General features: G+C 40.9%; 1 protein-coding gene across 2 annotated transcripts in view; it reads right to left on the bottom strand.

Annotated features, from left to right (window-relative positions):
• abcg1 (ATP binding cassette subfamily G member 1) overlaps positions 1 to 13,032 on the bottom strand; it is a 59,601-nt gene extending 46,569 nt beyond the window's left edge. Inside the window, exons 1-2 of one of the 2 annotated variants that reach the window (XM_003218988.4) lie at positions 12,826 to 13,032; positions 5,623 to 5,866 (exon numbers count right to left, since the gene is read on the bottom strand). In XM_003218988.4, the coding sequence (XP_003219036.1) occupies positions 5,623 to 5,866; positions 12,826 to 12,867 (286 nt within the window). In that variant the 5' untranslated portion in view covers positions 12,868 to 13,032. Of the gene's footprint in view, positions 1 to 5,622; positions 5,867 to 11,134; positions 12,007 to 12,825 lie in introns of those variants that run through there. The other variant, XM_008107476.3, reaches the window with a different exon arrangement.
• Positions 13,033 to 14,005: the final 973 nt, after the last annotated feature.

The raw sequence follows: 14,005 nt of genomic DNA, 5'->3' as shown, positions 1-14,005 counted from the left end.
ATAGTCTGCTATGACTTTTACATCTCCCACCAGATATTTTAAATAGTAGTGAGGAGCAGCAATAAATTACTTGATGAAAATTTATCTCAAGCTTTTGAATCTTGTAAAAGTCAAGACAACCAAACAGACATGGAACCATGGAACTGGTAGGCAGATGTTTATTTCCTTTGGGGATACTGGTGAACTTCCAAGATATATATAAAACAGCTAAAAGCTTTTCAAAAAATTGCCCTATATTACTATTTTCTGATATATTCAAACATAACCTATGAGTCTAATTGCCAGTCAGAGAGAAAGAGAAATAGGAAATGAAAAAGAGATTGTTGTGCATCTTCAAGTTGTTACTAACTTATTGCAGCCCTACTGCAAACCTATTACAGAGTTTTCTTGGCAAGATTTGTTCAGATGGGGTTGCCTTTGCCTTCCTCTGAGCCAAGAGAGTGTGCCTTTCCCAAGGCCTAGTTGCTTTCCATGGGCAAGAAGGGATTCAAACCCTGATCTCCAGGGTCACAGTCCAACACCACTACATCATGAATTCTTACAGATTCACCATTGGACTGCAGTTCCCTTCACTTCCATCACAACATGGCCAATGGTGAAGGATGAGGGGAGTTGTGGCTTGTTGAATGCATAAGAAATCTAACATTCAACTTCCGTCTTTAATGTTGAGAAGCACTCTGCACATGCAAAAGACACATCTGTTCACAGCATTTTTTCACCATCAAAAAGAGGGCAAGATCCACTCTTACAAGTCACATATTCATCACTCTCCCATGGAACCTTGGGTCGCACATTTCACTTCATTTCATTTACTGTTCAGTTCAGAAGAGGCAGCAATACTCTAATTTCAGAATAAGACTTCTAAATGTGTTGTCTATTGGGAGGAATATATCAAATGAAGCAAATGGTTGAGGAATTTTCACTGCTCAGGCCACTGATACGTAAACAGTGAGAGGATATGAGGGCCTTACATTAATGGAAACCCTTAGATCGGAAGTTAGTCCTATACAATAAAAACCCTCATATCCATGATGGATATGTTCCAGAACTTATCATGGAAATGGCAAACCATATCGCAATGAAGAAATTTCACTGGAAGTTAGGGTAACTCAATGATAACTTCCAACAGAAGCATACCGTAATTGTCTGGAGAATCTAGACAATTCCTATGAATGACAATTTTTGTTGGATGCAGGTAGATTAAGCTGCAGGTACTGGACCCTCAGATATGGGGGTCATACATTCATGGGAATAATTATGACCCACTCATTGGGAGTTATTTCTGAGCTTCATTATCTATTTAAAAGCAATCATATTGTCAAACAAACAAACAAAAACCATCATGGGGCTTATATGTTGTACTCAATAACTCTAACATGGCACTACTTTTGCAGAATTAGATTTTTGGTATGTTGTTCATGAAATACAAGTATTACTATATCAGAATCATGACCGGAAACATTACCAACAACAAATCTTTGAATATCAGGTCATGTCAACAACTTTCTACATAACATCAGAGATTCTGATTTTGATAAAGAACTTTGTTCAAAGCACACAGAGCCTCAATGTATATTCTACCTGTGGCTTTTATATGCCACTGAAAGGTTTCTGTGGAAAGTTCACAAAAGAAATATCCTGTCTGGAGTTTAAAATACTATAGTTGACAAGAAGACAATTTAATTCAATATCTAAGGATTTGTCCCCCCTCCCCAAGTATATCCCTCCCTCCAAGAAGACCAATAACAAAAATATTGTTTTTAGCATTTAGCAAAAATGGTGGGAAGAACATATATTATACAGGATCATGTTTTCTCTCACTATCAATTATTTTCCTGTTTTTTAAAAAATATTTATTTTTCAAATTTTCAATTAGATGTTGAAGTGTTGTTTTGGACATGACAGTGCTTCACTTCTCGCCGAAGAGTAAGATTGATTGAGTCACTCCTGAATCAAGATTAGCATTCATTAAAGCAAACATTGAAATATATATACCTCACAACCTCTGAGGATGCCTGCCATAGATGTGGGCGAAACGTCAGGAGAGAATGCTTCTGGAACATGGCCACACAGCCCGAAAGACATACAACAACCCATTGAAATATATGCTTTGAATGCGATTTCCTGCTTCTTGGCAGGGGGTTGGACTGGATGGCCCATGAGGTCTCTTCCAACTCTACTATTCTATGATTCTATGATTCTATGATATTATCGTCAGCATACAGCCTTCGTATTTTATACAATAGATAACAATTCCTTGAGGAAATGTCATTACTTCATTAAAACATGTGACACCAGTCTCACTTTCTCTAGTGTCGTTTTCTCTGTAGGTCTATTTCCTACTGGGAATATCAATAGGCATCTTCTTTCCCCATAAGAGGAAACATATCACTTGAAGAAAATATAGCTATAACTTGAATGTTCTCCTGCAAGTTATAACTTGAATAATTCAGAACATGATCAAATGTTAGTACAGTAGAGTCTCACTTATCCAACATTCGCTTATCCAACGCATTTTTGTAGTCAATGTTTTCAAAACATTGTGATACAGTAGAGTCTCATTTATCCAACATTCATTTATCCAATGTTCTGGATTATCCAACGCATTTTTCTGGTCAATGTTTTTAATACATCATTGTATTTTGGTGCTAAATTTGTAAATACTGTAATTACTACATAGCATTACTGTGTATTGAACTACTTTTTCTGTCAAATTTGTTGTATAACATGATATTTTGGTGCTTAATTTGTAAAACTATAACCTAATTTGATGTTTAATAGGCTTTTCCTTAATCCCTCCTTATTATCCAACATATTCGCTTATCCAACATTCTGCCGGCCCGTTTATGTTGGATAAGTGAGACTCTATTGTATTTTGGTGCTAAATTCGTAAATACAGTAATTACTACGTAGCATTACTGCCTATTGAATTACTTTTTCTGTCAAATTTGTTGTATAGCATGATGTTTTGGTGCTTAATTTGTAAAATCATAACTTATTTGATGTTTAATAGGGTTCTCCTTAATCTCTCCTTGTTATCCAACATATTCGCTTATCCAACATTCTGCCGGCCCATTTATGTTGGATAAGTGAGACTCTACTGTATTTTGTTCCTATTTTCTGTTCAGTGTTGTGAATTAGCATCATATTTTGCCTTTTCTTTAAATCAACAATATAGGGATGAGAAAGAAAATATCTTCCTATCCTTGTGTTTGTCCAAGATCTAGTCTTTATGGCCCCTTCCACATGGCTGAATAAACTCCCACATTTTCTGCTTTGAGCTGGAATAAATGGCAGCGTGGACGCAGATTGTGGAATTTTCTGCTTTGATTTTCTGGGTTACATGACTGTGTGGAAGGGCCCTAAGATAGATGTCTGTCACTACACTCAAGACCAAACCTAAAATGGTTCTTTGCTCATGTGCAGGAAGCATCTTGGATCATTGCCCCCAAACCAATACTATGGGATCCTTCAGCCCTGAGTGCAGAAAAGACTAAAATCCCTTCTACACTGCCATATAATCCAGATTATCAAAGCAAATAATCCACATTATCTGCTTTAAACTGGATTATATGGGTCTACACTGCCACATAATTCAGTTCAAGTAGATAATCTGGATTTTATATGGCAATGTAGAAGGGGCCTAAAAGTCATCTTAGAATGTTTATAACAACCAACTCTCTTTTATCTTATTCATACAAATGACAATAACAGGAGTACAGTCCTTTGTAATTTTCCAGCATTTCCACACTTAAACACAACTTTACAGACGGTTTCAACATAACAGACTGACCACTTCCTAAATTTTACTAAATTTAGCTATCTCCAACCTTTAACTTATACTTCAACAAACAATTTAGCAGTGTCGCAAAGCTGGGCTTATGAAAGTGAAGGATCAAAGAGGATGTGTGTCTAGACCACTCTTAGGTTTTCCATTCACCCTGTTCAGATCTAGCTCTACTTATGACAAGGGTTTTGAATAACTTTTTAAAAAGTAATTCGTTACACGTATAGTGCCAAGATCAACAACCTTTTAGTTTCCTGTTTCTCCAAAGTAATTAAAGTCACTTAGAAAAACTTCAATGCTACATGCCACTGCTTTGTGATAGAAAACATTTTCTTCCTGTCTTCATTATTGCTTCTCATTGCTGCCCAATAACATTGATGTATAAAGGCGAAAGGTCCCAGGTTCAAACCCCAGGAGCCGCGTGAGCGGCCGCTGTTAGCTCCAGCTCCTGCCAACCTAGCAGTTCGAAAGCATGCCAATGTGAGTAGATCAATAGGTACCGCTCCGGCGGGAAGGTAACGGCGCTCCATGCGGTCATGCTGACCACATGACCTTGGAGGTGTCTACGGACAACGCCGGCTCTTTGGCTTAGAAACGGAGATGAGCACCAACCCCCAGAGTCAGGCATGACTGGACAACGTCAGGGGAAACCTTTACCTTTTATAAAGGCAACTTGGGGGATTTAAAACTGATTCTGATTAACCTTTTTATAAAAAGTGAAGGATATACAGTTATTCTTCCACATTTGCAGTTTTGAGTTTTGCAGATTTGATTATTGACAGATTTGATTAAAATATTGTCTCTAGGAAGCTCTGGGTCCTCCAGTGTGACCTTATGGTTAATTTCCTCCAGTTATGCTAGACGACCTAGAGATTTCTAGAGAGAACACCTTTTTGGGAATCTCTAGGTCCTCCAATGAAATATGTGTTAAGCTTCCAGTGAACATTGGCCAAGGTGTTGTGCTAAAAGATCTAGAATTTCCTGGCCCTATGCCTATCATTTCAGTACTATTTTCAGCTCTTTAAAAAGGATTTTAGTCATAATTTAAAAGCCATTAAAAAAAACTAATACAGAATCATAAAACGATGCCTATAAACACAGTTAGAATGAATTCATGCATACTTCAGATGTTCCTGTCCACATCAGATATAGTGATATGAACGGAACATAGCTGGATATACACAGAACTAAAGTACAATATATATGATTGTGTGGGAAATCAACTGGAATTTCACTTGTACTTTATATTAGAAATGTAATACTTGAGGACACTCTTCTAGAACAAGTCTTAATTCAGAAATCATTTTAGATTCCCAAAGGTACTAGGTAATCTGGAGGATTATTCTCAATTTATTCACCTCAATTCCCAATCTATGATCACAAAATATCAGTGGTCAAGGATTTTCTTTACATTTTCACCCATTATTTCAACCATTTATTCACGAATCACCAAAAGAATCGGATATATAAAGATTTCTTTCCATTACCAAGAGAGACTGTTTGAAGCTGAACTGCGTCCTAGCCATTCCAAAGAACAGAGCTGATTGAAGTCATCACAGCAATCAAAAGTGGGAATACAACATCTGCATTAGTTTTTCCTTTAAAACGCTCATTTATATTTAATGGTCACAAACCACTTTGTTTAAATATATATGCAGTACTAAGGAATGCAAGCATGAATGACTGCATGCAAGCTAACAAAAGCTGAAATTGTACAACAGAAAACTTTATGTGCTGTTTTTATTTCAGAACACTTTGTTTCCTGCCTTTGCTACCATTTAGTTTCAACTGTTCACTCAAGGATACTAGGTGTGATGATATTCTTGTTATCTTACCTTTTTTCTTCCACCAAGGTCCTTCCTGGACAGAGTAGGAAAGGTCTTTGAACTCAATGTTCACAGCTGGTCTCCGTGGAAGGTAGGAGAAGCGATGGGCTTCCGTCAAAGCATTGTCCACCTTTTTAAAATGACCACTGAGTAAATGGACATCCTGTGTGTCTGTGCCAGTGGAGACAACTTCATCCACAGAAACACATACTGACTTTGGCTCAGGCATAGCAGGTGCAGAATTGTTCGCGTTCTAGAACAGAGGTAAACATCAAGTAAACATTTCCACAAATTTGACCCAAAGAAAGCACATTCGCTAAACATTTACTCTAGTGCATTAAGAGCATGACTGACTAGCACTGTCAAAAATAAACAAAAGAGGAAAAAGAACAATCTAAACCAGGTTGCATACTGTTTTTGATCTTAGGGCTACATAACTACTTGAGAAGAAACCATAACTGTTCATAAAGGAAAGTGCATTCCAATTCCAATATTCATCTCTGTCAATCACAAGATTATTGCATTAATCACTTTCCACATAGAAAAGCCATAACCTAAGGGCTTTTTAGTCCTGACTGTTTTAGTCCTGACAAGTGTAAATACTCCATTGAATTATCTCCATTGACTCACCATTTAGGAACTTAGTAGTGACTATGCAATATCAAACTCTAACTGAGACTGACTAGAGGTATGTGGGCGAATGTGCGTTTTCTTTTATTCCTGTCTTCTACCCTCTGTGGACAAACAATATGCTAGTCCACTATAGTGCTAAACCATTATTCAGGTGTTTCAGAAAGATGAGCCACTTCTAGAGGGCAGATGAAAACATATTTATGTAATAGTTGTATGTCTAGATGAAGAGAAATGGACACACACAATTTAATCATTAATTCCCATGATTCCCATCCCTGCTTCATTGGCTTCTGCAAGCTATTGCAAACCACAAATAAAAATAATCCCTAGATAGTGTATATTGATTTTATAATCTCAGGTCAGTTTTGTTTTTAAACAGTTTTTTGAAGTTTTAATACGAGATTTTGCTCTTTTTAATTCGGATATTTTCTTGAACAAACAAAACAAAATTGCTAAGATACTGACAAGTATAAATGCCATTGCAGCTGTGCATTGTTTTCTGACTGTGCATTGCCTTAACAGTTCTGAATACACTTGTCATCAAGTAAAATACAGTTTGGTCAGTAGGTTCTATCAGGTCCTCTGAGTGAGTTTTGTTCAATAAAGCATCAGCGGAATTGCGTTTCTCTTTCATATGGCAGCAAATCCAACATGGAAAACATATTCTGTAAAAGTAAGCATCGCCTCTCAAAACATAGGGTTTTGCTAAGAATAGAAAGAGAGAATTTCAAACTGTGTTCATATTGCCCATAACTGGGAGAATGTTAGTCCACACCTTGGGGGACGACAGTCCCAGCCTCAAGATTATGTCATTATGCAGAATGACTACTGTCATTATGCAGAATCTTCTGGTGAAAGGCCTAGCTAAGAAATCAAAATGAATTTAACATAAGCTTCTAGCATCTCTTTGTGCCTGGGGTCTTTAAGTATTAGGGTCTCTAGATAATTACAGCTGATCTTAAAGACTTAAACCACACTAGAGAGATCACTTGAGACCGGTTGTCTTTAGTTCAGTGGTTCTCAACTTATGGGCCCCCAGATGTTTTGGCCTTTAACGCCCAGAAATCTTAACAGCTGGTAAACTGGCTGGGATTTCTGGGAGTTGTAGGCCAAAACACCTGAGAACCCACAGGTTGAGAACCCATGCTTTAGTTCAATGAACCCTAGACTTGAGACTGTCCAATAGAGAAGCCCTGCTGGACCAATCAAGTTGTTTTATATAACTACTCACAGACTTGTCCTACTCCTGGTATGATGGCTTCAGTTTAACATTCTATATATTCTAAAATAACTTCCCATAGAACTAGCCAAATTATTCTAGAACAGTAGTTCTCAACCTTGGGTCCCCAGATGTTTTTGGCCTTCAACTCCCGGAAATCCTAACAGCTGGTAAACTGGCTGGGATTTCTGGGAGTTGTAGGCCAAAAACATCTGGGGACCCCAGGTTGAGAACCAATGTTCTAGAAAGCCCATAAAAAGGAAATCGAGGGTGCACTTGAGCCAATAAAACAGCAAGCTAAAAATCATAGATATAAAGAAGATGCCTTTTAAGGCTGAAGTGTCTTGCTATGTAAAAGTACCTGTAAACAAGTCTGCACATTTTGTGACACATCTCTTAGTAGCCAGTTTTTTTTCCCCTTGGGTCTGTTTTGATCAAGAAACCAATTATACTGTATTTAAAAGTAATATCCACAGAACTGATGACCCAAGAGCTGATGGGCAGCTCCATTTGCAAAACAAGATTCTGGATTTGCACTCAGGATAAATATCCAGGTCAGATACCCAACAAAGATATGCCAGGTATTTGACCATTTTGACCAGTTTGGTGAAATGTTTCAAATGAATAAATGCTTTCACATACTTTAAAAGAGAGAGAGAGAGAGAGAGAGAGAGAGAAACCATGTAGAACATCTTGCATTTTTCTACTTTGGTTCAGTCAAATTTAGCAAACTTGACAAACTGAACAAAGTGCTGTTCCTTTCTAATTACATCTCTAAATGACATTTCTTCCCAAAATTGTCCCAAAACTCAAGTGTCACACTTTTTGATTATTCAGCGTTACATAGCTTCTAAATACTTTATTTTAAAACACACAGAAACCTCTCTTCTCTTGTTTCTGGGTCAATCATCATTACAGCAATTCTAAAAATGTAACACTGCCAGAGCACAAAGCTTACACCTTTGATGTTTATTTTTGTCCTCTTGTTTATATGTTTGTCAGTATTATGATTTTCTGAAATAGCTAGCCAAAACACTTCACTGTCCTGAAAACATTTAATTTAAAATACCAGATGATGAAATGGACACATGTGTATTTGTGAACTTGGTTGCTCAATTTATCTTTTCCAAGAGATTATTTTCTTGTTCGCAAACTGCCTTCAACATCCCAACATAGGTCTGTTTGACACGAGAAAGGTCATTCCAACAATTCAAAAAAGGTCTGGATCATATTTAGTAAAACTGAAAATCCACAGTCAACCTAAAGATGTATTACTTTGTGAAGTGGGGCCACAGACAAACAAATGCTCATTCTGATACGCGCTTCTCTGAACCAGTCAGGTGTCTTTAAATGTTATAATGGCAATTTCCTTCTACACTATTATATAATGCAGTTTGAACCTGAATTATATGGTTAGTGTAGACTCATATAATGTGGTTTAACTTCATTGAACTTCATTATGTCCATATACTAACCATATAATGGTTAGTGTATAGGGCCTTATTGGGTGCAGAGTGAATTATATGTAGGGGAGGCTCACTGAAAACAAGAGGGAAATTGATTCCAATGGATCAACTCTAAATGTACCCCAGGCTGGATCCAACCCATTCTTTTGTACTGTTAATGTCTGTGCAAATATAGCTGTAGTTGGGTTGCTGTGAATTTTCCAGGCTGTATGGCCATGTTCCAGAAGCATTCTCTCCTGACGTTTTGCCCACATCTATGGCAGGCATGTCCGAGGCTGTGAGGCCTGTTGGAAACTAGGAAAAAGGGATTTATGTATCTGTGGAAGGTCCAGGGTGGGAGAAAGAACTCTTGTCTACTTGAGGCAAGTGTGGATGTTGCAATTGGCCAATTGATTAGCATTGAATAGCCTTGCAGTTTCAAGGCCTAGCTGGTTTCTACCTGAGGGAATCTTTTGTTGGGAGATGTTAACTGGCCCTGATTGATTCATGTCTGGAATTCCCCTGTTTTCTGAGTGTTGTTCTTTATTTACTGTCCTGATTTTAGAGTTTTTAAATACTGGTAGCCAGATTTTGTTCATTTTCATGGTTTCCTCCTTTCTGTTGAAATTGTCCACATGCTTTTGGATTTCAATGGTTTCTCTGTGTAGTCTGCCATGACGGTTGTTAGAGTGGTCCAGCATTTCTGTGTTCTCAAATCATATGCTGTGTCCAGGTTGGCTCATCAAGTGCTCTGCTATGTCTGACTTCTCTGGTTGAATTAGTCTATAGTGCCTTTCATGTTCTTTGATTCGTGTTTGGGCAGTGCTGTGTTTGGTGTCCCAAGACAGTAAATAAAGAACAACACTCTGAAAACAAGGGAATTACAGACATGAAACAATCAGGGCTAGTTAACACCTCCCAAGAAAGGATTCCCCCAGGCAGGAATCAGCCAGGCCTTGAAGCTGCAAGGGCATGAAATGCTAATCAAGGTGATTAATTTCAACATTCACACCTGCCTCAAGCAGACAAGAGTTCTTTATCCCACCCTGGACCTTCCACAGTTATATAAACCTCACTTGCCTAGTTTCCAATATACCTTACGACCTCTGAGGATGCCTGCCATAGATGTGGGTGAAACATCAGGAGAGAATGCTACTGGAACATGACCATACAGCCCGGAAAACTCACAGCAACCCACAACTATTATGCTTCACAATAAAGCTAATAAATATGCAACAGCATCCCCTCCAAAAAGGTCTTTTGCTTGTAAAAGTGGGATCACCAATGTGCTTGGTTACTTTTTCCCAGACTCATGCAGACATAAAGGTGAGTAACAAAAAGGGGGGGGGGGTCTAATTATATTCTATAGAAGTATAAAAACAGCCTCTCTACCTTTAAAAGTAAAGTATCTGAGGATACCTGCCATAGATGCGGGCGAAAATAATGCTTCTAGAACATAACCTTACAGCCTGGAAAACTCACAGCAATCCATGAAAGCCTTCACATAGTTGACATTGGCAACTAAAACTGGGGTTTACAACCGAGATCCACTTCAAAGCTTTCGCACTTCCTTTTGGGTAAATAGACCCCAGTTTAAAATGTTGACACAGATTGCATTTCTTCTGCCCAGATAAAGGCTGAGCAATGAATGCATTCTGTTCCAAATTGACAGGTATGAAAAACCTATATCTTTCAACCCAGAAAGGTTTCTCTTCAAAGACACCCCATACTTTGCTACCTTTTGCCATTACGTAAGGAGTTGGAAAGGTTGGCAAGTGCCTGGGTGAATCTATTTTCAAATCATAGGATGCGGCGGCGAGGCTGTGCGCATGCTCAGGGCTCGATCTACTTCCCCCTCCCCTCCCTGGGCTCTATCTTTTTTTTCCTGAGCAGCAAGGCAGAGGTAACTTTCGGTCAAACCCTGCTCTGTGCAGCTGACTCGAAATCCAAGATGATGTAAATGCCAGTAGGAGAAGGAGAAAAAAAGCAAAACAAAACACCCCAAAATAAACCCAGCCGGGGAACTGCAAGATGACAACACAACCTGCCTTGCACAACTTTGTAGGTTCACAAAAAGCCCACGGAAGAAGGAGAGCAGAATCCGTCCCTGGGGCGAAAAGAATGGATTCAGATCCCTCATCCTATTAAAAAGATACATAAATCAGAACCATCTGCAGCACAGAATGAAAAAAAAAACATAACATAATGAGAGGTGTTTCCTTACCAAAGAAATTTCAGTGCTGATGCGCCTGGTCAAAGGTTTATAAAGGAATGCAAAAGAGAAAGAGATGCTCCTAGTTCTGTTGGATAGGCAAGGATACAAACAACCAGCCGCTCAAAGTGAGAGTTGATCCATCACAGCAAAGCTCAGATTAAAGACAAATGGGGTTTTCCCCTCCCTGCGGGGTCTTTCTTCCTTTCCCTGGGTCACTTTGGGAGGAGGGGGGGTCTGCAAGCCCCTCCTCTCCCCTCTGCTCGGGTGAACTAACGGGTCTCCTTCCCCTCCCTTCCCTCCGCATCCCCGGACCGAGAATTATCTCCCTGGCTTTTCATCGGGAAGCTTAGGAAGGGCGATCAAGCCAACCAGCTGGGCTCCCTCTCCTCTCCACACCTCTCTCTGTCTCTCTTCTTGCCCCCGTTTTGTTTGTTTTCAACACAAAAGACTTCTCTCAGTGACAGGTTTGGAGAGAGAGAGAGAGAGAGACCCGGAGGCCCAGAGACAGGGAAAGAAACCAAACAGGCTGGGAGAGTTTTAGGGATGGGATGGGTGTCACTGTGTCTGTGGGGGCCTCAGAAAAAAAGACACCAGAAAAGGAAAAAAAAAAAGATGCTCAGAATAATATCTTGTAGAAGGCTTCCATGGCCGGAATCACTGGGTTCGCTGTGAGTTTTTCACCTTCCAGAAGCATTCTCTCCTGATGTTTCGCCTGCATCTATGGCAGGCATCCTCCAAGGTTGTGAGGTCTGTTGGAAACTAGTCAAGAGGGATTTATATATCTGTGGAAGGTTCAGGCTGGGAGAAAGAACTCTTGTCTGTTGGAGGCAAGTGTGAATGTTGCAATTGGTCACCTTGATTAGCATTGAATAGCTTTGCAGCTTCAAAGCCTGGCTGCTTCCTGCCTGGGGAATCCTCTTTTGAGGTGTTAGCTGGCCCTGTTTGTTTCATGTCTGAAATTCCCCTGTTTTCTGAGTGTTGTTCTTTATATACTGTCCTGATTTTAGAGTTTTTTAAATAATGGTAGCCAGATTTTGTTCCAGTATTACTGGTATTAAAAAAATTCTAAAATCAGGACAGTAAATAAAGAACAAGACTCAGAAAACAGGGTAACCCCAGACATTAATCAATCAGGGCCAGCTAATGCCTCCCAACAAAAGATTCCTCCCAGGCCGGAAACAGCCAAACCCTGAAGCTGAAAGGGTATTCAATGCTAATCAAGGTGGCCAATTGAAACATTCACACCTGTCACAAGCAGAGAAGAGTTCCTCCCCCCACCCAGGACAACGAGCAGATACATAAACCGCACTTGCCTAGTTTCCTACAGACCTCTCAATCTATGAGGATGCCTGCCATAGATGCAGGCGAAACGTCAGGAAAAATGCTTCTGGAACATGGCCAAACAGTCCGGAAAACTCACAGCAACTCACACAGAGAACACACAGAGACACACCGCACTGGTTGGGTCCCTTTGCTTGGCCAAGTGCCCTTCCCATCCTCAACACTCCGAATTGAAGAAGGAATCTCCAAAGAGCCCAGCTCTCTCCCGCCGCACACATTCGGGGTCACCCCAAAGGAGAAAATAGAGGCGAAAGGATGGGGTGATCCCAGTCCAAAGGAGATGGTGGGGGTGATCCAACTGCTGTCTATTAAGCAGCGAGTGAAGCCTTGGGGAGGGAGAGGAGGGGGCAGCCACTTACCAAAGCAGCGCCCACGGAGAAAGCTGCCATCAGGCATGCCATGTGCCCTCCCCCGAGGCTGCAGTCCGGTCCAGAATAAAGGTCGGGACTGGAGAAGCCGCAAATCCGGAGCGATGGCGGAGCTCCAGAGGAGGTGGTGCAGCAGCGGCAGGAAGCCTTGCGAGGAGCAGGCGGCGGGACAGGAGAGGGACCGGAGCAAGGAGAGAGAGAGAAAGGGGCGGGGCTACTCCAGGTACCGGGCTCAGGCCCGTTCCTCGGCGTCCCATTGGCTCTTCCGCGACGCCCCTTCGCTCGGGATTGGCTGAGGAGAGACAAGGGCGGAGCTTGCTTTTTGCAGGTAAACGTGCTCTTGTTTTCCTCCGCCGCCTTCCCGCCCGCCCGCTTCTCTGAGGGGCTCGCAGGTCTCTAGGGCGCTGACCGGCGCGCAGACCCAGCGCCAACACCGAGAACGTGACTACCCCGTAGAAATAAGGCAGTTTGATACTACTGCCAAGGCTCAGTGCTAGGGAATCACAGGAATTGCAGTTTTACAAGGTCTTCAGAATGCCTAGTCCCTAGTTCGGGCATGGGCAAACTTGGGCCCTCCAGGTGTTTTGGACTTTTTGAATGTTGTATTCTCAGCTTGGTGCGGGTGAACAATTCCCAGGATAGTCGGTCAATCCTCCGCGAACCCTTCCAGTATTCAAAGTTGGCCATTTTGGGTCTATGCAACAAGTGTGGCCCAGATCTGTCCTTGGCTGATCATCGTCTGGCTGCAGTGTTCTCTGGATGGGGCTGAACTACTACAACTTCCAGATTCCCATGGCAATCTTCCTGAAACATCTGTCAGTATTCACAGTAGACCGCGTTGAGTCTGTGTGCCAAGTTTAGTTCAGATCCGTCATTGGCTGGGTTCAGTGCCCTTTGGATGCAGGTAAAGGACAACTCCCAAAATCAAGGTCACTTCCCAGAATCCTCTGCAGTATGTTCTGTTAGTCATGGGGCTTCTCTGTGGCAAGTTTGGTACAAGTCCATTGTCAGTGGGGGTCACAGTTTCTCTGGATGCTGGTAAACTCTAACTCCCTTTTCCCCAAACTTCTCCAGTATGTTCTGTTGGTTATGGGGGCTCTGTGTGCCAAGTTTGGTCCCAATCCATCATTGGTGGGGTTCAAAGTGCTCATTCATTGTAGGTGAACTTTAC

The sequence above is a fragment of the Anolis carolinensis genome, chromosome 3 (genome assembly GCF_035594765.1).
Source record: "Anolis carolinensis isolate JA03-04 chromosome 3, rAnoCar3.1.pri, whole genome shotgun sequence".
NCBI lineage: Eukaryota > Metazoa > Chordata > Lepidosauria > Squamata > Dactyloidae > Anolis > Anolis carolinensis.
This window is presented reverse-complemented; position numbering and strand designations above follow the sequence as displayed.